This window comes from Cottoperca gobio, chromosome 17, assembly GCF_900634415.1.
Source record: "Cottoperca gobio chromosome 17, fCotGob3.1, whole genome shotgun sequence".
Lineage (NCBI taxonomy): Eukaryota > Metazoa > Chordata > Actinopteri > Perciformes > Bovichtidae > Cottoperca > Cottoperca gobio.
Genome location: NC_041371.1, coordinates 7335665 through 7358099, shown reverse-complemented (window position 1 = coordinate 7358099; position 22435 = coordinate 7335665). Strand labels below are relative to the sequence as shown.

Below are 22435 nucleotides of genomic sequence, written 5' to 3'. Positions count from 1 at the left end.
CTGTCTATAGCAATTATATAAACCCATGTCCACTCTATATCCGTTTGGATAAGTAAATATGTAGTCCCATTCATCCTTTCACACAACCCAGAGGGCGCCAGATGCCTGCACATTGCGACTAAGGTTCAAAGGTTAAACGGCAGGGTACAATGTCACTATTTATGTCTACATAATACAATTTAAAAACATTTTTGCATTATTTGATTGAGTGAAAAAATGAGAACAGTTTTATCTATTTGGTACTGAGCCAGATGGTGGATTCTGTCCTCAATCCAAGACAGGGATGTCGGCCATATTGGGCACAAGGGAAAACCATTCAATAGGAGATGAGGTGACGTTCAAGTGTCATCGTAAATAATAGAACATGCCGGCACCGACCTATATTACAACCGAGTAAGTAAATATGAATAGAATAGAATATAATCGGAGGGATGAAACCCTCTTTTTAATGGTCACACATGCAGAGCACACAGTGAAATGTGTTCTCTGCTTTTAACCCATCCTAGTACCAGGAGTCTACTACTAGGAGCAGTGGGCAGCTAATGTACAGCGCCCGGCTACAGGCTACATATACATGAAGCCTGTATTCCCTCACCTAAATTTAAGTTATTTAAATATTTTTTTTACAAAATATCTATTAAAAAGTCTAGGGCCAATATTCTTATTCACTATGTCGCTGCATAACAAAGTGTCCATGAACAAAGTCATTTATACTAGAGCTGAATTGATCAGTTTATTGGTTTTTGGACCTTTTTGGACATCACAATGGGCTCTTGTGCCATTTTCCACTATTTAAAAATAAATAATTTATAGAGCAAACAATTAATCGATAATGAACATATTTAATAATGTTGTTGCAGCCCCCTTTCCACAAAGACGTGTTATTATTTATGGTGATAGGGCTACCTTTTATTCAGTTTAAGTGGTTTTAAACAGGACACAATAATATATTATTTCTTTCAGACTTTTCTTGTAATATTTACTTTTTTTGTGAATCACAAAATAGATTAAAAAAATATTTTAACCAAAAAGTAGTAGTAGTAGTATTTTGTTAAATTGCTCACATGTAAACTGTGGACGAAATTCACAAGCATTGCTTTTAAAGGGATCATACACCAACAATGTTTGTGTTAAACGTGTTTTAGGATTAATTGTATCTGGGAAACCCGGATGTACGAGTCTAATCTGAGTACCTGAACGCAGCAATATTCCTTCTTTGGCCTCGTCAGCTCCTCAGCACTAGTCCGGCTATTGTTGTGTGTCTTTCAGGGCAACCCTGACCCGTCAGCAGGCGGTGATTTCTGGATATTTTAACTGTTTAGTTGGCTCCTACTCCGCCATATTAAGCAGCCTTTGTCAGCTGGCGGTGAGTCCTCGTTTTAAAGGAATATAAAGAATCCCAGCGGAGGACTTTGGGCTGGTGAAGTAGTTAATCGGTATGGGACAGACGGAAGACTGAGATTCCACGTTAGAGACTGTTTCTGTCGGCTGTTTCCACTTTTTTGGATTGTCGACGTAAAATAAAAACGTGGAGGAAAACAAAAGATCACAGGGCGCATGTAGCCGAAGCACAACACTGCAAAGGTCGCTTTTAAGGTAAGAAATGCTCGTCAAAAAAGTGGCATTTTGTCTTGAGAATGAGTGAGCAGGGCCTTGTAGTGCTGTCACACTTGGAGAAAGTTGAGAAAGAGATCAAGAGAGTTTCCTCGGGTGTGTGGCATTGTTATCAAAGTCTGTTTCATTGTAGATCCTGAACCAGGACACAGGCTTCAGGGTTATTTGCTTGTATAATTCGATGGGAGAAGACTCGTCCAATAATGCTAGATTGCTGCATTTGCACCGTTTTAGCCATGAAATAAACACAGTATCAATTCAATTCACATTGTTGTAACTTTTATTCCCACATTTAAAATGTGTGTGTGTGTTTTAGTTTCTTTTCAAATTCACAAAACAAAAGTTTAACCACCCACTCCTTTCTTTCTGCCTCACCCAATCTCTATCTCTTTCCACCCAATCAGATGCTGTAGGCCTCAGCTGTTTATAGGCCTTTATTGCAAGACATACTGTTATAACAGAGCTTCCAAAATGACAACATTTCTGTCATTTAAGCTCTTTGCAGCACTTTCCAATTCCGTCCTTGCATGCTTTTATTGTGGTGGTGCAACTCTGTTTCCTAGATTAGCGCACACCACAAAATCCGTGTGTGTGTGTGTGTGTGTGTATGAAGATATTAAACGCAGAAATGCTGTTGTAATATTGTGGTGTGTGTGTTCATATAGTCACTGTCCCCGATTGTGCATGTGTCGGTTGTGGGTGCTTATATACTCCGGTGCCACAGTAATCCTCCTCCACGGTAATCCCTCTGCTAGTATACACGCACACGCACACACAGCTGGAAAGGAGAGGGCTGTTGGCAGAGGAGTGAGGAGCGCTAACAGGTGGTGCTGGCCAGCGTTCAGGGACTTGAGTTTAACTGGACGCTTTAAGGATCCTTGCATACTCCTCGAGTGTCTTCATGGCACAAATGAGACTCTACAGTATCATTACAGTTTGCTTATTAGAAGCTTCCAATCTTGTTCCTCCCCCCCTCCCCAGTGGAAAGATCAAAGTCCTTACACCACACACTGTCATGTTGGCAAGCTGAATACAAATGTTTTTTTTCCCACTACAAAAAGAGAATCCTCCACATTTCAGATTTCCTCAGTCAGCAAAGTGAGCACAGAGAACAAGAAGAGCTCTTCTATTTTATAGCTTGAAGATGGCCCTTTCTCTCGCCCAGCGTCACTCCAGCCATTGACAGGCACAGCAGGTGGCCCCAATGGAATGAATGGATTCGGAAGGAAGTTCCTCTCTTCCCCCCACGCCGGCCCCCTCCACTCACTGGGTGATTGGCAGAGATGGCAGGCTGCCCTGTAGATAACACCGAGCTGCGCCTCAGAGAGTGTGCCAGGACAATTACTGAGTTACGCTTCGGTGGCCGTTTGCAGCCCCTGGTACCTCCCCATCTCTCTGTGATTGCGGCCAGTGTTTACGGAGCAAGTCTTAACTTTCAGGCTTCTGAACTGGATGTATCTTTCATAGCATGAGCGCGTTAGGCGTGTGGATTTATATGCTGCTCTTTTTCTAAGGCATGTAAGTAACTATCGAAGACCGTAACACGAAGGCTCAATCGTAATCTAATGGCTTTAGAGCTGAAAAGATCAATGGAAAACAACACCGTAGTTATCGATGGATCATTTAAATGATTTGTTCACTGGTTTCACTTTCCCAAATGTGAGGAGTTGCTGCTTTTTTGTGGTTCACATTGTTGCAATTTGAAGACTTTGCTTTTCTTAGTCAGACAAAGCACAACAATTAAATGTTACCCTTTGTAATCTGGAGAACTGTGATCAGTTAAACGTATTGTACGTAAATAGTGTTCCACTATGTTCATGTGTTTCTCTGAAAAGATTAGATTCCACTGCTGATACAACACCTGAGTATCGACAACAGTGCGGTACTTAAAGTCTTACTTGTATACATCTGGCCTTCCCTGCCAACTCGTTGGGACAACATGCCTTTTCCTCACCCTTTGCAGCTGTTAGCGTGGCACTTTAGTACCAAGCTACATCACAGCCGGGTGTGGTGCAACAGACCAAACCCAGCTGTGATGGTGTATGTAGTCAGAGGTTCAACAGACTTGGCGAGCCGTGAGACTGAAAATAGCTCCGCATTTTAAAAATACACAAGTTTGGTGGTGCCGCGTTTTTGCTTCGGGTGATGATGAGTACAATGCAAGTAGTCCAGTTGGAGTAACAGAATAATGCGTTTGAAACAAAAGCGCAGCGAGACAACGAGTAACAACGTCTTATTTTGCTTCAACAAATGTTGAGCCAAGTTTAACTTTTGTTGTGTAGGGTCATCCGGCAAAGGTCAACCTGACAAAGCAACATCATCCGGCAAGGTGCTTACAAAGTACGAGTAATGTGCAACTATGCAGTGTTTTGTGTGTTTTGGAGTCTGACAAGCCTATAAACAGATTCATCTTTTACTCCCACCGGACTTTCTGGATCGTATTGCATGCATCATTGGTACCAACCGACGTCTGAATGTCCGCTTATACCTTTCAACCAGCAGCTATGCAACCATACAAGAACTTTGCCTTTTTTTAATATATAACAACAATAACAATCTTATCAAAGAATAAACCAGTTTCAGGTCAGTACAAGTGTCATACCCATCCCTATGTGCTGAAGTCTAACCGGACTAAACACAATCTTCAAATCATGAACTACAGTTACTGAATATACAACCTTTTTTACGAGCGTGTCAGTTTTGTCCCGAGTGACTGCAACGGCTACACAGTCGTTCAGTGGGTCAAAGGTTGAAAGGCCTCTCCCCGGACGCTGCAGAGGTGCATCTGGTCGGTCAGAATGGTTAACGACACTTCAGAGCTGCGTCATGCTCGATCTGCTTAATGAATGCATTACAAGAACATGGTAGTCAAAGATATTCCATTTATACACAACTTCATTATCGGAACTAAAAAGAAAGAGCAGACACTAATTTGTGTAATAAAGCTAAATAAAGAGGGACTCTGAGTACATGGAGATTGGTTCATCAGATACTGTATAATGGTACACATATTTTACACTACTGCCGTGCTTGCTGCTTATCTATAACATTTGTCTAACTTTTCACTGGCTGTCACTTTTCTTCTGTTTTGCACCCATTGTTCCTCCTGGACTGCCACGGTTAAATACATCGAGTGGTGTCAATTCTTCGTACAATGCAGGCATGTGAAGCTCTTTGAGAGGGTTAACTCAGTTATCCAAATGAACTTGACTCGAGTGCACATGTGAGTTGCCCCCCCCCCCCCTCCCCCCCCCCAATCTGATGTCGAAAAGGTTTCCAAATATATTTGACCATCATTGCTGACAGAGTATACTGGCCCTTTAAGGCTGACAGTTTGGCCTGGTTATGTGTAATGGTAGGATTTCTGTCTCCTGGATGTTGCTTGCCACAGCACTCCCCCCCCACCCCCCCCACCCCCCCCCCTCCCTGCAGCTCTCCAGTATTGTTGTATTCGGCCCTGTGGGAAGCAGCAGCCTGTGTCTCCTTAATCTAACACGGCATCACTGGCAGCCTGGCACACAGCCTCTCATGTCCTTGGATGGGGTCTGGCTCCAGCATTAGTTTGAACACATACCACTGCCTTTTGTGTGCGCTGGTACAGCGTGCCTGGAAGTAAAGTTATTCACAAATATGTGTGGGATGTGCATGGATTTCTTTCCGTTTCGTGTCATATTCAATGCGGCGTGTTTAACATTTCCAAATATATAGTATATCTCTTGCGTGGTAAAGTAAATGTGAGCATTTAAACTCATACTTTTTTTGTGTTGTTGTAAATATGCAAAGTCATTTTAACTGTAGATCTTTAAAGTTCTACGCTTTTATGAATGCTAAAAATCAATTTGCATTTGTGCATTAAATCCATGACCCACATCTCTGTATGAGCTGCAGGCGGCATTTACTTTGTTCCCTCGGAGACACCAAAAGAGTGACACATTTCTTCCATCTAATCTCATTGTGTGTGTATATAACAGCCGTATTTAGGAAACAATCATCTGCCTGTAATTTGATTTGCTGCGCGGTCAATTTGAGGTGTCATTAGTTCTGGTAGATTGGTCACACTAGATGATAATTCTACACCACTGAGGAATCCCATGCAAAGTGTGTCGTCGACATTCTTTTAAGGGATTTGCGTAAAGTTATCCACAATTGCTACAATGATTGTATTAAGTTTTGTTGCAACAATACAATAGTCCCTTCATAAGAGCCGTGGTTGTAAATCTGTTTGTCTATAGAGGCATCGGTTGGTTTTGAATATTTAATCGGAGCCCTTGGTTTGATTTGATTGTTGAGCTTTTTTTAGTTCCACCACTAAAAGGACACCGTGTCTTTGCCCTGATTAGCATGTGTGCTGCTCAGTGTTAGCATGTGTATGGGATTGTATAGCTTTAGGGGTCTATGAGTGTGCTCTGCTCTGTGGGGGAGCTCCTCCAAGGTACTTTCTCTTTGTCCATAACAAAAGGTAGATGAGACTGACAAAAGAATAAATCCAAAGCGGTTCTCTGGAGACGTGGCCTTTTCTGTTTTTGTCAGAGCACAGTTCTCCATGGGTGGTTTACAAAAACTACTGTAGAAAGATCTTAAGTAGAAACTAGAGGATATAGATCGTTTAAAAAGACGACTTCGCTAATTTTAATGGTTTTGGAATCTGGTATAAACCAGAGTTTTGGACACTGACAGTAACAAAATGTTAATAACCTCCTTATTTATACTCTCTAGTTGTCCTTCAGGGAACAAACAGTTCATTTAATGAACTGTTTGTTCCCTGAAGTATCAAGAACACGGGATTATATTATTTATATCAACATGTCTCATTGCTTTCTATTAAGGGCGTTATATTCTGGGTTTTGCTCTAGGCCAAGTCTTGTATGTCTTGAACCAAACAGGAAGGTATCCAAAGTGAAACTTGTTGGCGTTGAACCAGCTTGACACGCCAGATCATGCGCCAACCCTGTGGGCTCGCTCCTAAAATGGCTATGAATAGGTCGCAAGCCTGAGCGAGTCCTCTGGGTGCATAATGGTGTAAATAGGAAGGCTTGCCAATCGCTTAGGAAAGGGGAGTGTTTAATATGTTGTTCAGCCTATAATTACATGGCAGCATTTGGGAACATTAATCAGAATCCTTCTGAACAGAAAGAGAAACTACTGAAGGTTTTAAAAGCTTCCACACAGGAACAGTTGTGAAATCGTCCAAACACTAATCCAAATCAAGTCAAGTCCTTTGATCCTCATTATTCTAGACGTTGATCCGGATGGTTGGATTCATTTTAAAGCAGATATTCCACGTAGTACTAACGTGGCGCTCACTCGCTTGCTAGTTGACACTGAATCTGTGTTGGCAGTCGTCACCATCACCTGTCGTCTGGTTTCATTAGGATTAGCTCCAGTCTGGAGAATTTGCTTCCAGGACACGGCAGATGATTTTGAACCATTGATACTCTCTTTGAACTACACCGACACTTTGCCACCTTGTTTTCTTTCATGTCAGTCCATTTGTTTGCTGTAGTATTAACTTTAAGGTCAGGCACTAAGCGTTTTGGACCTGTGGAGCCATGTAGCGGTTGACATGTGCGACAGGATAAGGTCAAAGGTGGCGGCCATGCTTATGTTGTCTTCTGCTCCTGTGGCTTCTACTCTGACGTTGGTTTAGTTGAGCCTGCTTAGAGATATTGCACAATACTATTAGTACAAAGCCCTTGACCTAGGCTGACACTAACAATTCTTTTATTTTCGATTTATCACACGTGTATTTTCTGTTTGTGTAAAATGTTTAAAATAGTGGGAAATGACAATTTATTTAAGGTGTAAGTGACTATTTTGACCTTCAAAATATTGAGTTTAGTATCACATAAGACAAAGTAAAGCAGCAAATTCCCACAATTAAGCACTAGGAACTAAGACATGACTAATAAATCAGTCGACTTATCGCTTCAGCTCCACGTTTCAGAATATCCAAAGACTTTTCTGTGAAGCTGTTTCTCGAATGACTAACGACAAAAACTAGCGTTTCAGAAAAGTTGGTGAACTACCCTTTACATTTGTTTTGAAGGAAAAAGAGTCTTCACTGTACTAGAATAAAAATGAACGACTACAAAATCTCTGCTGTACCTCGTATATGTTTTTGGCAGTGAATCCAGAGAACTGAGAAAGTTCATCATACCATATCATTGTCATTTTACAACAACTACTTTGCCGCTTTGTCAGACGAGAAATAATTTGACGGTTGATAAGAGCAGACATCTTTCATGTTGCATTGCATATCAACCGACATTAACAAATTGCCAGGACAAGCAGTGCTGTCGTCACCAGCTGTTATTCTGTCTGTGGCAACAATCCTGTTGAGAGTGTCTGTAGAATAGAAGTGGAATAATGAGCTGGCCAGTGTACATGAGTTCGACTGACTGATTTTACTGTTCTTGTGAGAATTAATATCATTTCATCTTTATCCACTTCTCTTACATTTTGTATCTGGCATTTGTAGTGTGGCAGCTTAACCTACGAGATGTTGCCGTCTGTAGAGTTGAGAGTGATCGACTGTGCGAACAACTACGCAAAGATGAAAAACATTTTAATAATTATAGTCCAGAAGTATAAATAGCAGAAAAACAGAGTTATGTCAAAGCAGCTTGAACATTAACATTAAGTTCAATGTTTTCTATAACATTTTTACTTGGGCTTAAAAATACTTTCGCACAGGTGTCAATAAAATCATGTCAAATGAAATGTAATGACTCTGCCTGATGTCACCCGAGATCGAAGAAACTTTGTAATTAACTTTATTAGCTTTTCACCAGAACACACATTTACCTGCATTAGTAGATTAAAGACTGAAAGACTGAAGGTTAAAGATGTGTGAAGCACTGAGGCATAAATACTGTCCTGTATTCTGCCTGTCTTGCCTTTTCTTTTAGTTTTACATTTTGGCTTCATCAGCCTCCCATTTATGAATGACACATCTGTTACAAATATGTGACCTGTCACTGAAGGGCATTTGAAACTATGGCGTAACATTTTCACAAATGCCAGGATGTGAGTCATTGATAGTGGTTTAGTCTTGGACTGTAGTGTCCTTATGTTGTGCAGGGGCAGCTTGTTTTATTGTAGACACACACACACACACACACACACACACACACACACACACACACACACACAACTATAACTAATCTCATGAAAATAATCTTTCCAAACACCAACTGAGCCAAAACAGACAAGAATGTTTCTTTATATCTCTGTTTTATTTGAAGTAATTTTTAAAGTGTGTGTGTGTGTGTGTGTGTGTGTGTGTGTGTGCACACGCACGCACACACACACACACGGGGTCCCATATCAGTGAGCTCAGGAGGAGAGAGCACTAACTCGTAACACTCTGTGCCCCTCTGTGTCAGTGATGGATCGCAGGGGAGAGTTGAAATGGCCACAGGCTGTAACAGAATCTAGTTCCTAGCTCGACTTGCTCGACAGGCCTTTGTTGGGACTTGTGAAATCATGTGAGGTCATTCATTGGCATGCAGTCTTTGCTTTCTGGATGGGAGAGTTATGCCAAGACCTCCCGAAAAAAGCTCCAGGCTAATATGTACAATATCATAATTATATCTTTTTCCGTTTGTGACACAAGCTCAGCCCCCTATGACAGAGCATGAGCTCATAACTTTTAGCTTCTGTTGCCAATTTATACACCAAAGCAGTTTTGAGTTTTGGATACCTGTTCATTTTCAAAGGTTGATGATTGATTTATATGTGGGACGATTATATATTCATTAATAATGATTGTTAAACATGATTTGACACATTTGGACATATTTAACAGGTGAAATATAAAAAAATGGACTCTGCCCTGTCAACCTCACATAGCAGGAGAAATAATGATTTACACAAAACGCTGAACAAACAGTAAAACATGTAATAAAATTCAGAACAGTTTTGTGGTAGTGCATCACAACCCAAAACTTTTGTCAAAGCCACATTTTAGTCATCAACAGCCGAATCTAAGATTTGTGATAGTCGACACTTCAGTCGACATTTTGAAGATCAAACTACAAGTAATCAGATCCTTAACCCGTCCCCCTCTCCTCCCTGTAGGCTCGACGATGGGTTGCGTCAGGAGCAAAGAGGACAAGGGCCCGGCGCTGAAGTACCGACCCGACAATTCAAATGCCGCGCCCATCAACTCGCACCTGGGCCACTACGGGCCCGACCCCACCCTGATGGGTCATTCACCAGCTATGAAGACACACAACAACAGCTACAACAGTCACGCCGCCGCCCTCACGCCCTTCGGTGGGGCTTCTTCAATTATGACGCCCTTTGGTGGGGCCTCCACCTCCTTCACCTCTGTGGCTGTGAGCAGTCCCTTCCCTGGTGTCATCACAGGTCAGTGTGTGCAGAGGATCTAAGGGTTCAGAGAGAGAGAGAGACGTATGGGACCAGGAACAAGGGAATCTGCATATTTCAGAAGAAAGCTTCTCAACATGAATAAAATGTCCTTAAATATTGAAATATTTGGTCCCCAAAATGTAACAGGAATTGAATTGAACTTTAGAATAACTCCTGCTGAACATTTGTCGTGCACAGGACAATATGTGCAGCAGATGTTATGCAAAGTAGACATTTGAAATGAGTCAGCCAAAAAGATCCAGGGCCAAAGAGAAAACCCAAAATAGAGTTGTAATATGAGAAGCAATGCAGCGGGATGGCGTCTCCGGAGCCAAAGAAAACATTGACATGCACCAAATGCAATGGATTTATTCAAGCACACGTTTTTATTTAGTTTGATTTCAGCATGTGTTGGTAATGAAATGACTCTTTGTGACTTGTTACTTCATGCATTTCTTTTAAAATAATAATGTGACATATTTTCAATCGCTTCTCAAAAACTTATGCTTTAAAAAAAAACAACCGTTTATTTAGTTTTATTTCCAACTTGTCTTATTTGTTTATTTGCCTGATTTTGATTGATCTGCCTAAATCCTTTAATGTTTTTAATCCTGGATCAACAATTTTATAATAATCATAGATTGGATGGGTACATTATGCAGTAAAGTAAATGTACCCAACAAAGAATGATGTTTCCTCCCAAGCACACACACACACCACACACACACACACACACACACACACACACACACACACACGCACACACACGCACTTCCCTCTTGCTCTCTCAAGGAGGATAATCTGTCTTGAGGGCTGCTGCAGATCTAATCCTGCCCCTTCAATTTCCTCCTCAAGATAAATATGTCAGTCCTGTTGTCTCTCTGCACTCAGACCCCAAACAAATCAACTCTTTTCATTACATAGATTAAGTGACATCGGTTTGATTCGCTGACTTGTAGTGATGGCACCGAGTCGGAGTATTGTGAAAGGAAATATCCTGTTTTCACAGTTGAAATAAATCGACGGTAATAAAGCTTGTTGTATTTTAGTCCGAGCCCTGAGGTGCAGGAAGTGGGATATTTCAGAATAGTATAATAAGGGATATTTTAAACAAAAACAATACAATTATACGTAGTATTCTTTGATACGGTCTTGAATTGTACTTGCATAACACAGTATTAATATTAGCATATTTCAGTTTATGTTGCTCAACTCGAGGAGAACTTAACTCGAGTATGAAACGGTGTTCAATAAAATGAGCATTTTGTTGTCTTTATTTGAAGGTCAGATGTTGTTGGTGCGGTTATCAGATTTAATACGCACATCTCTAACGCTCAGTCTCTCCGGCTTTCAGGTGGTGTAACATTTTTCGTAGCGCTGTACGACTATGAAGCGAGGACAACGGATGATCTGTCATTTAAAAAAGGGGATCGCTTCCAGATTATCAACAACACGTGAGTACATTTCCCTTCTACACTCTGTGTGTGTGTGTGTGTGTGTGTGTGTGTGTGTGTGTGTGTGTGTAATCCCTCATTGTATTCAGATCTGACATTAGGCAGAGATCAGTCTGGGTTAATGTGTTCCTCTAATGGGCCATCTGTTTCGTCCCCACCGCCATAGATCATTCCTCTACTTTAGGGTTTTACATTTGTGTTACAGTGTAACATTAACTTTCCCTCATTTAGTAATATAGTACATACCGGTGCACTGACAATATGCCTGAAGGTCAAACTCTTTAGATTGTTACAGAATCAGTTTTTATACAACGATGATCATTTCCTTTAATTTCCCTCTTTAAGAGAGTAATGTTGCACTTGTTTTACTAATTGTTATTTGTGTCCATTATTTCCTGAACATAATGGAAGGAAACAATCCAATTATAATAAAAATAAATAAATAATGTTCTACTCATTCCTCCCGACCTGCTGCCGCAGCATCCTGTTTCTCCCAGGTGTGCACAGGTGTGGAAATAGGCAGAGCTCCAAGTGCTCCACAAATTCTCCTCATTCATCAAACGCACGTCTTCGGCTACTGTCCATGAACACTTTGCAGGAATGAAAATACCATCTGCTTTAGAGACGAGGTGGGAGGAGGACAGATTTGCTCAGTTTTACAAAAATGCCGTCAGACAGATTTTCCCTTCACTTCAGTTCCTCTTTGAAACAGCTGTGTGTGTGTGTGTGTGTGTGTGTGTGTGTGTGTGTGTGTGTGTGTGTGTGTGTGTGTGTGTGTGTGTGTGTGTGTGTGTGTGTGTGTGTGTGTGTGTGTGTGTGTGTGTGTGTGTGTGTGTGTGTGTGTGTGTGCTATTAATGCAGATTTGTATTCCTTCTATATTGTTTAGATTTCTTTCTATGGCATAGTGTTTCTGAAAGCATGAAACGGAGCACGTATTACAATACATGAAGCACATTTTAAAGTCCGTAAAGTGAAATTACAAGCATTTTTATTTAAATACATTTTACAATTGCTTGAAATCAGTGGTGGAAATACTGCACTTAAGTACATTTCTACTTTTTATTTTCTACATTTGACAGCTGTAGTTACGAGATATGTTCAGAATGAAGATTTTACATTAAAACACAAATTAAATTATTTATTTATAAAATGCCCATCATATAGCCCAAAGAGATTTCAAAATAAAATGCATTTATATATTTCTTAAAAATCAAAAGAAGTTAGACATGCATCGATTCATCTGCATGAACTATCTTTTAATTTGATACATGGTAACATGTCAATCATAGGCAATCGTTCTGCACAACACGTACTTTTGATAGTGTGTGTGTGTGTGTGTGTGTGTGTGTGTGTGTGTGTGTGTGTGTGTGTGTGTGTGTGTGTGTGTGTGTGTGTGTGTGTGTGTGTGTGTGTGTGTGTGTGTGTGTGTGTGTGTGTGTGTGTGTGTGTGTGTGTGTGTGTGTGTGTGTGTGTGTGTGTTCCTCCACTGCTTGACATTATACACCAGCCTCCCTACTTGATGACTTATCTCCCTGACGCGGTTGAATGACGCGGAGTACGACCTTGTTCCTCTTCTCTCTTTTTATTGTCTTTACGGTCTTCTCTCTAGAGTAGGTGTATTTCTTTGAAGGCGTGCTTTTGTGTGATTTTAATTTCTAATTAATTTCTCTTTTCAGGGAAGGCGACTGGTGGGAGGCTCGCTCCATCAACACCGGACAGAAAGGCTACATCCCCAGTAACTACGTGGCTCCAGCCGACTCCATACAGGCTGAAGAGTAAGAGCAACATTCTGCCTCTAGCTCCGTCATCCTCCGTCATCCTCCGTCATCCTCCGTCATCCTCCATCATTTCTTTCACTTTTATTCCCCCCCCCCCCCCCCCCCCTCGCATTCCTCTCTGTTTCTCACCCTTGCTCAGTTAGTTCTCCTCTGATTAAGAAGACATGATGCGGCTGGACGGCCACACATTGTGACTAACCCATCATGTACCAACGGTCTAACAATGGAGCCCTGTATTGTCGCTGAGAGACGGTGACATTCCCATTGCTGTTCATCTGGTGTGACGGAAACGTTAAGGGACCGCGCTCTTTTAGACAGTTTTGGCCTCGTTTCTCATTGGCTGTCGGCCATTTTTACTAATACTAGATGGTTAAGCTACTCATAACCCCCCCCCCCCCCCCCCCCCTGTGGAAACCAGGCCAGCTAACTTTGCCTTTGGTCTAAAAGAGTGAGTCCAAGTGATCAACAGTGTTCACGGTTTTTTTGGTTCCTTCCTTCGCACTAAATGAATATTACTACTCTTTAAACAAAGAAGAAGAAAAGCTATGTTTTAAGACTGTTTACAGCCGTGAGTTAATGTTTGAACTATTTATTCAGAATAGGAATACTTGCCCGTTATACGTTATGGACCAAGCTAAAGATTTGTTGCTTGGAGCACAAATATTAATAAACTGTAATTATAGCAGTATGGTCTAAATGATTTGGACTTAAATTAGATGTTAAGCTCGTTTGGTCGGCTCGGTCTGTTATACGCTTCATATGTGGTGACCTTCAAAGTGGGTTCCTGATGTTTGATGTGACTAACATCAGATATATTTTATGTTCCTTTTCATCTGTTTTTGACGTTTTCACTTGCCAATTTTATACAGCGGATTTATTAGATTCATATAAAGCCCGAGAATTTCCATCTAAATATCTACATGAATAAGAAAGTCCTACTTGTCGTGCAGCTGATCACATTGAGAGCTCCTCCTGTGTCTGACTCTCTGACTCTCTCTTGGTGCAGATGGTACTTTGGTAAAATGGGCCGCAAAGACGCCGAGCGTCTCTTATTGCTTCCAGGGAACCAGCGGGGCACTTTCTTGGCACGAGAGAGTGAGACGACCAAAGGTAAAAGGATTTATTTCATAAAAGCCAGACTGTTTTGATATTAAAGGCAAATGATGAAGGCTCTTCCATACATGTGCGAGCTGTGGGATCGGGTTTATTGCAGCCATATGTTCATTTATATGGGAATTCCTTTTTTCTTTTCATGTAAGTTAAAAGCTAAATGTGTTTTTTTTTTTATGTGTTGATGTTGTGCATAATGAAAGCTTGAGATGTATGACAGATTTGAGAGAGTTTTTGTTACTATGAAGCACAATCTAACGGGCTTTCTGTGGATCTTAAAGGGGCCTACTCTCTGTCTATCCGGGACTGGGATGAGGTGAAGGGGGACAATGTCAAACACTACAAGATCCGAAAGCTGGACAACGGCGGTTATTACATCACCACTCGGGCCCAGTTTGAGGCTCTACAGAAGCTGGTGAAACACTACACAGGTATGCAGTGTGTTTTCTGCATAATAAACATGCTCATGTTTTATTATAGTCATTCATACATTTGGTGTTTTTGCAATACAAGTATGTTAGCCAATGAATTCAGTGCCTGCAGTAGAACATACATTATTCAGCTGCATGTGTTGCTGCTGGGATACGTGTTGAATATGTTTTACAGAGGGGCTTTTCTTTTGTCCCCCTGTGCTTTCACTGATACGGTTGCAGCTCAGCAATCACGGCAAGGTCCAAAAACCGTGTGAGACTCGAGCCAAGAGAGGCATGAATATAAAATGTCTCATAAAAAAAGGTCTTAAGCCTGCTGTAATCTCCACAATATTGATAGGCAGGCAGCTGTTTCTGCAGACTGTCACAAGAAAGCTCCTGGATGATGTAAACGCACGCAAGAGCAACTGTGATGTTTCTCATGCAGCTCTTTAACATTTGATTTGAAGTCTTGTGTCGTTGCTCTTTATACTTATAATACTTAATCCTCAATCCTCTAAATGTAGCCTTTTTAAAGTCAAGACAGAAGTCATGAGGATATCTTACCTTACACTGAATATAACCGGCTGCCTTGTCATCGTGCCCCCCCTGTCCCGTGCGCAGAATGACGATGCTGCATTTCACGAGCTGGTTAACGCTGCTGCTGTCGGCTGCATTAGGATCGCTCTGCGTCTGAAAAGGCTTCAACACCAACGACAAGCCCTTGATCTTTTTGCTTTCTTACTGAAATTGAAACTAAATTGAGTTCAACACGGTTCATGTCGTTATGGTGGAATTAACATAATATTTGATTATTTCTGTGAAGGAGCATTGAGAAAAATAAACGAGTATTCTGGGTGGATTGACGGGTCAAGAGTTCTGCGCGTTTGCTTCATTTCGGTTTGATTGTGTTCTGATTGTGTTGTCAAGTTGTGATGTGATGTTTTATTCATCTCGTGTTTACGGTCCATGCGGCGCAGCGAGGCTCCGCTAACTGCCACGATTGTGTTTGTGCGTAACAGGACTCGGGGACTGTGTTTCTGGCTGGTGGTGAGTTGGCAGGCTAATCGCTAACGAGGTCTAAGCTCATTCTTTTTCTGTTTGTCTTTCTGTACATGTCTGTTCCTGTCCAGAACATGCTGATGGTCTGTGCTACAGGCTGACGACCGTGTGCCCCACGGTGAAGCCTCAGACTCAGGGACTAGCTAAGGATGCTTGGGAAATCCCGCGAGAGTCCCTCCGACTGGAGGTCAAACTTGGACAGGGCTGCTTTGGAGAAGTCTGGATGGGTAAGAGACCATTACAGCCGTACTTGAGTAAAACACATACACATGCATATTGTCTTGTGAAGGTGTTTGTTAACAAACCTTGAAGCGACAGTACCCACTCCTAACAAATGTTTTTAGCATTTCAGTTTTTCTTTCTTCCCCCGGTCACAACAGAAAGCAGTTATGTAAGTGGTGCTGGACGCTTGGTGCATCTTTGTTATAGATCCATTTATACTGCGGCCGAGCAGGATCACACTCTTATTTTCATCAGCGTTTCATATTCACGTTTGAGAAGCTGGAACTAATTCATTTTTGCCATTATTTCATTGAAACGAGTTGATTTCAGTGTAAAGTTGTGGTGACATACACGCTCAGTCAAGCCTTACAGCTCTTCAGGAGTCCCTTTCGTTGAACCCACAGAAACAGAACATGTAAGAGTGAAAATGCTCTCCTTGCACAGACTAAAAGCTACACGAGGAGGATGCAGGTGGAATCCTATTTGTGTGAAATCTGTCAGCAAAATGGAAAGCCTCATGCACATCATGCACTTGGATGAGTCCACGGCTTTCCTATGTCAGCAACACACACACACGCATGAATACACTCTGTAATATTGATGTTTGACGCAAACACCCATCATGAATTATTAAAGACTGTAAACAACTGCATGGACACGCACGGCCATTAGGGCTTACATAGGAAGACAAAGCATCCGCTGTACATCATTTACAACCGATGTAAATTTAATGTGAAACAACTCTGAAGCAGTAAATGCTTTCAAACTGAGTTAGTTTATAGAATGATTCATTTAAGTCCAACGTTGAGTGAGACTGCCCTCAGAAGCTTGTCTCGCTGCCTCACTGGCCCATATACTGATGTAAACGCTGATTGCTGTTGAGCTGCACACACACACACACACACACACACACACACACACACACACACACACACACACACACTTCCTACGCTTCAGTTCTCCGGCCTGCACGTGAGACGGGGGGGCTTTCAGTGAACACGACTCTCTTCTTTCAGCACTCGGTCTGTCATGAAGTCTGGCCTGCAGCGAGTCACGACCTGCAAGCCTCCACTGTGCAGTCCCAGGAATCCCTCTCTGTTGATGGCTTTCTGCTCAACTTCTTTCTGGAAACCCCTTCCTCGCTCCTCGTGTGTTTGTTCAACATTTAGTTTTTCGTTTTTTTTAATGTCTTCCGTTGACTTCTGCTAGTTGAGCTCCGTTGCTCTCCCATGTGCTCGCCACCAGACATTATTATTGCCCTACTCTGTCCTCCCAGCGTGTGTGTGAAGTTTGTTCAGTATGATTCATTCATGAAGGTCAGCCTTATGACGGAAGCAGTAGATCTCCTGCCTCAGCTCATTGTGTGCAGGCAGGGCGTGAGTAAGTGGCTCTCGAGCAGGAAGTGGATGATTATGTTAGCCGTTGTGTTCTTTCTGTCCTGAGCGGCTCTTCACACATGTGAACGCTGCCAGAGATCACTGGCATGATGGCTGATTTTAGGATTGACTTTTCAATCACTTAAAAAGGGGTCAAAAGGTTGCAGTGCGTGTCACTTTATAAATTGGAAATGCCTTTTTTAGAGGAATTATTTTCTCCCTATAATACCTTTGAAGCTGCACAAATGCAACATTACTTTATGGTTCATTTCAAAACCTGAGCGATCATGTTGTTTTTTATTCAGGCACATGGAATGGCACGACTAAGGTGGCTATCAAGACCCTGAAGCCAGGCACCATGTCCCCAGAGGCCTTCCTGCAGGAGGCTCAGATCATGAAGAAACTCCGACACGACAAACTGGTGCCTCTCTACGCCGTGGTGTCCGAGGAGCCCATCTACATTGTGACTGAATTCATGGGCAAAGGTAAGGACGGGTGGGGGAAAGTCGTATGTAGACACGGATGAGAAGACGCGTGCGCACTTGTTGAAATGTTTGTAAAACGGTGATATAAACTGAATCACGTTACAAGTGCTACATAGTAAGGATTCCAAAGACGAGAGCGCTATAGATGAATATGGATAAAGTCAACTGGAGCTGCTTATCGATTTGTCGATTGACTGACTGAAAAATAATCGGCACCTATGTTGATGATCGATTATCAGAAATCAGAAAAGGCTTCTTAGAGCCCCTTAAATATGGAGATCCTTCTTCCCCCACACACAGAAATGTGTCCTGCTTATTGTAACTTCCCTTGTTGGAGCTTCACCGTGCAGTAATAAATCTGAAACGTCCTCGTTTGCATTGTTAAAAATGCAGCCGCTTTAAATGTAACGACACAACTGTCCTCATCTGTGGTAAAATATGTACATAAAAACAGAAACATGCTGGAGTTGTAGCAAGAATCTGTAACCTGCTGTGCAACTTAAAACTCTGATTATGACTCTTAGTAGAAGTAATTAAACTTTATTGGCCTGCGTGACCAATAAAGTTTAACATAAAACTGAAATCCTCTTATGATCTTTGCAGTCACGTTGCCTTCAAGAGGTTTTTGCTTATTTCAGCGTTTTCTGCACTGAACTGATGCTGCAGTTATTTCTGAGTTGTGTTTACACGACGCCCGGACAGACGTCTTGATTCTGCCTGACTCTTCTGAACCCTGACAGGTAGTTTACTGGACTTCCTGAAGGAGGGAGATGGTAGATACCTGAAGCTGCCCCAGCTGGTGGACATGGCTGCACAGGTAGGAATACTAACACAAGCTCAGAAACCTCCCTTTTGCCTCCGACCTGCCCAGCTGCTGTTTTAACTCTGTGTGAGAGAAGTATTTTTCATGCATCAGCAATAAAACAAAGAGCGCGCGGTGTGGGCGACGTCCCAACCGTCAAATATCACGGTCTCTGTTTGTTCCCCGTGTGGCTGTCATATTTATTTAATATCCTATCTGACATCTCTACCCTGCCTCTTCCCCACTAGTTCTCCATCACTTAACCGCCACAGTAGCACTTAAACACTGCTCATCAGAGGCCACTTAAGCTGGCTGGTTCAGTCACCTCTCGTGATCTGCTCTTAAGTCTCCTCTGTGCGCTCCCTGGCCTCCTCTTCTCCTCCACCAGCTGCAGAGTGGAAAAGTGTTAAAGGATTACACAGAGGCGGGGTGAAGCCTCGAGATAGTTGTGTTCAAGACGTGTCTAAATGTTGCTGTCGCCGCAGCTGCATGTAATCTTATTTAACTCATTAATATTTGGGTTAACTCAAAAGTCTTATTTGATCTTTTCATTTGCAATGAATCAAATGTTTGCTTTGGTTGCATCCTGATGCCAGTTTCTCTTTGCTGTCCCTCCTCCCTCCCCTCCCCCCTCTGTGTTTGTCTGTCCTATCCAACCCCGTCTCAGATCGCAGACGGTATGGCGTTCATCGAGAGGATGAACTACATCCACAGGGACCTGAGAGCTGCCAACATCCTGGTGGCTGATAACTTGGTGTGTAAGATCGCCGACTTCGGCTTGGCTCGACTCATCGAGGACAACGAGTACACTGCCAGACAAGGTGTGTGTAGAGACCTGCATCTGGACTTGCGTTGGGGACTTGGCTTGGGAACCGGAGGGTTGTCGATTCAAGTCCCTGGATCCATCTTCTCACTTACTTTTCTTTATCTTATGTAATAATAAACTGAATGTCTTTAAAGCCATTGATCCAAATCCACTTGATGTCACGTTCGCCTGAGGAGAGTTAATAATTACTGACATATAATAAATCAAGTTATTGATCGTTTCATCAGAAAGAGGATCAGCAGATGAATCCGTAATGACAATGACTCGCACTGAAGTACAAGAGCTGACACACATTTCTATCGTCGTACATTTAATATGTTTAGGCCACAATGTTTCACTCATTTATTGATTAATCAATTAGTTGATCAACAGAAGGTTAATAATCAATCATTCAGATTATCGGTTCATTATTCATTATTATAGCATTCTCTGGTTTCAGGAATCAAATGCTTTTTTTAAACTTTTTTAAAGACTAAACTATTAATTGATTAATTGGGGAAATAGTCAGCAGATGATTCGATGATGAAACTAATGGTGAGTTTCATCTTCATTAATTTTTTTCCAGGTGCTAAATTCCCCATCAAGTGGACGGCCCCTGAAGCTGCTCTGTACGGACGCTTCACTATCAAATCAGACGGCTGGTCGTTTGGTATACTACTGACTGAGCTGGTGACCAAGGGCAGAGTACCGTACCCAGGTAACAATAAGAGCTGCGCAGACGATACGGACCGTGAACTGTGTGTTTATGGCTTCCTTTATTCTTTTTACTGCGTTTTTTTTGAATTTGTGGTACCTCATGATCTTGAACATGTTGCTCAGGTTTCCTTCATGGAAAACAGGAATAAAATGTGTTGCTTTGCCGAACATGCTACTCATCGTCATGTGCAGCTTTTGATGGCATTCCTCACACGTGTAGCTCATACATAAAACATAACTACATGTAGCTGATATGAGTCAACGTAGATGTCTCATGACTTATTAGTGCATGTGCAAAGTACCACTTATGATCTCCCTCTTCCTGTCGTCTGCCACCTCACCTCTGCCCCCCGCTGGATGACTGCAGTACTGCAGTGTGTCTGACGGTGTTCGACTGGCACTGATTACAGAGCGTGCCATATGGCAGACTTAACCACCATCTCATGAAGAAGGCCATCTGGTTCCCATGGCCCTCTTGGTTTCAGTGCAAACCGCTCAGTCTAATTATTCGCTCAAAGAGTTTCAAAATTCTGGAGGCTGAACCCCATCTTTTCTTTTCCTCTTTTCTTTAAAGTGCGCTATGACTCACCGGACATGTGTGTCTCTCTCCTGCTGAGCTGCAGTCTTTTCTATTATCTTGTTCGACAGATGGAGTATGATGCAGGTGTACCAAGATCACGTACCGAGCAGGGGTACACATGGCAACATCTTTTTTTTCTATTTTAGTGTGTGTGCGTGTGTGTGTGTGTGTGTGTGTGTGTGTGTGTGTGTGTGTGTATATATAGATGCATACACTCACTCTGATATATAACGGGCATGTTATTAGAGCTGAGGGTTTCGGATCCGAGACATAAATCACGCAAACACCTCAGCATCCGTCATACCACCGCCGCCACCATATCCTGGTCTCAGCAGTCGCTCTGGGACTTTCCTCTTCCCCAAGTGTGTGAGATAATCTGATCCCCACGCTGCAGTTGTCATAACCTCTTTTAGCTGCAGTTTAGCTACCCATGGAGCTGTTTCAGCGCCGTGTCACAGGGTTCAGGATCACTGTCTTCCTGTCTTTGGGAAGGAATCCACGGCTCCAGTAGGGCAGGAAGAGGCCAGAAGATGAAGCCGCATCTTGATGATCACTGGGACAACTTACATTTATAAATCTATTTTATTTCTATAAAATATTCGTAATCTTGTTGCCCTCTGCGGGCCCTTGAGATTCACTACAAGTCTGACGTGTAATAATGACCCATGTTCCAACTAGGATGCTTTTTCTTCTTCTTTTTCCGTTAACACAGTGGTTTGCGTGGGACCCTTTTAGCTGCATGATGCCAACATGTGCTGCTGCTAACTGAGTTGTTTCCTGATCAAAACTTGCACCATTCTTCTTGCCCAGAAAAGATTTGGAAATTCCACTTGTACATACGTTCTCTCAATTAACTTCCGCTGGCATTAACACAATTATCTAAAACGTTCATATATTAATCCTCTTGGAGGTTTTAAATCTTGTTGTCTCATTATTTTTTCATCCGTTTGTTTCCTCGTTCCTTCCTTTCAAAATATATGTGGAGGTTAAATAACTTCTATTATAGGAGACGGCTGTGCTCAGCTCTCATGTGGACTTGAACCTGAAGACGGTGAACCCCAATTTCTACTGACGGTTAAACCACTGCCTTGCTTGGTGGCTCGATCGTGTGTTAATGGATGAATGAAGCGAATTGTAAATCATTAGTGCATTCACACGATATCCCTTTGTGTTTTTCTCCAGGTATGGTGAATCGAGAGGTGCTTGAGCAGGTAGAACGAGGTTACCGCATGCCGTGCCCACAGAGCTGCCCCGAGTCGCTCCATGAGCTGATGAGGCACTGCTGGAAGAAGGAGCCGGACGAAAGACCGACCTTCGAATACATCCAGTCCTTTTTGGAAGACTACTTCACAGCCACAGAGCCACAGTACCAGCCAGGGGACAACCTCTAGTCTGGGGGATTTTCTTTTTTTGGGGGGGGGGTGGGGGGGGACGAACTTGGGACTTGGGACAACAGAGAACTTCAACATGGGGGCGGGGGGGGGGCGGGGGGTTGCCTTGATGAGGCTGCAGAGAAAGAGGTTTTAATGCTACAAACTAGTCCACAAGCACACTGTTATATCTGCAAGAGAGCAAGAAGGAAATGTTTTCTGCAGTTGAGGGTTGTCCCTTGTGTATCCGGGGACCAAATGTTTGGGGAATTTGTC

General features: G+C 42.4%; 1 protein-coding gene across 2 annotated transcripts; it reads left to right on the top strand.

The window, feature by feature from the left end:
- The first annotated feature begins 1233 nt into the window (after positions 1-1233).
- yes1 (YES proto-oncogene 1, Src family tyrosine kinase) lies at positions 1234-22183 on the top strand. Of its 2 annotated transcripts, none has more exons than XM_029453343.1 (12): positions 1234-1596; positions 9694-9984; positions 11342-11441; positions 13119-13217; positions 14227-14330; positions 14612-14761; positions 15874-16029; positions 17706-17885; positions 18626-18702; positions 19355-19508; positions 20079-20210; positions 21972-22183. In XM_029453343.1, exons 2-12 carry the CDS (start codon positions 9702-9704, stop codon positions 22178-22180), a joined length of 1644 nt encoding a protein of 547 aa, XP_029309203.1. In that variant the 5' UTR covers positions 1234-1596; positions 9694-9701; the 3' UTR covers positions 22181-22183. The 2 variants fall into 2 exon arrangements, with proteins under 2 accessions (XP_029309203.1, XP_029309204.1); XM_029453344.1 differs by lacking the exon at positions 1234-1596 and adding an exon at positions 2969-3132.
- Positions 22184-22435: the final 252 nt, after the last annotated feature.

Bases quoted from the DNA above. Each gene is read 5' to 3' on its own strand.
- yes1 (XM_029453343.1), top strand. From the start codon at position 9,702: ATGGGTTGCGTCAGGAGCAAAGAGGACAAGGGCCCGGCGCTGAAGTAC. The intron at 18,703-19,354 runs GTAGGAATACTA...ACCCCGTCTCAG, and splicing joins TGGTGGACATGGCTGCACAG to ATCGCAGACGGTATGGCGTT. The intron at 19,509-20,078 runs GTGTGTGTAGAG...ATTTTTTTCCAG, and splicing joins CGAGTACACTGCCAGACAAG to GTGCTAAATTCCCCATCAAG.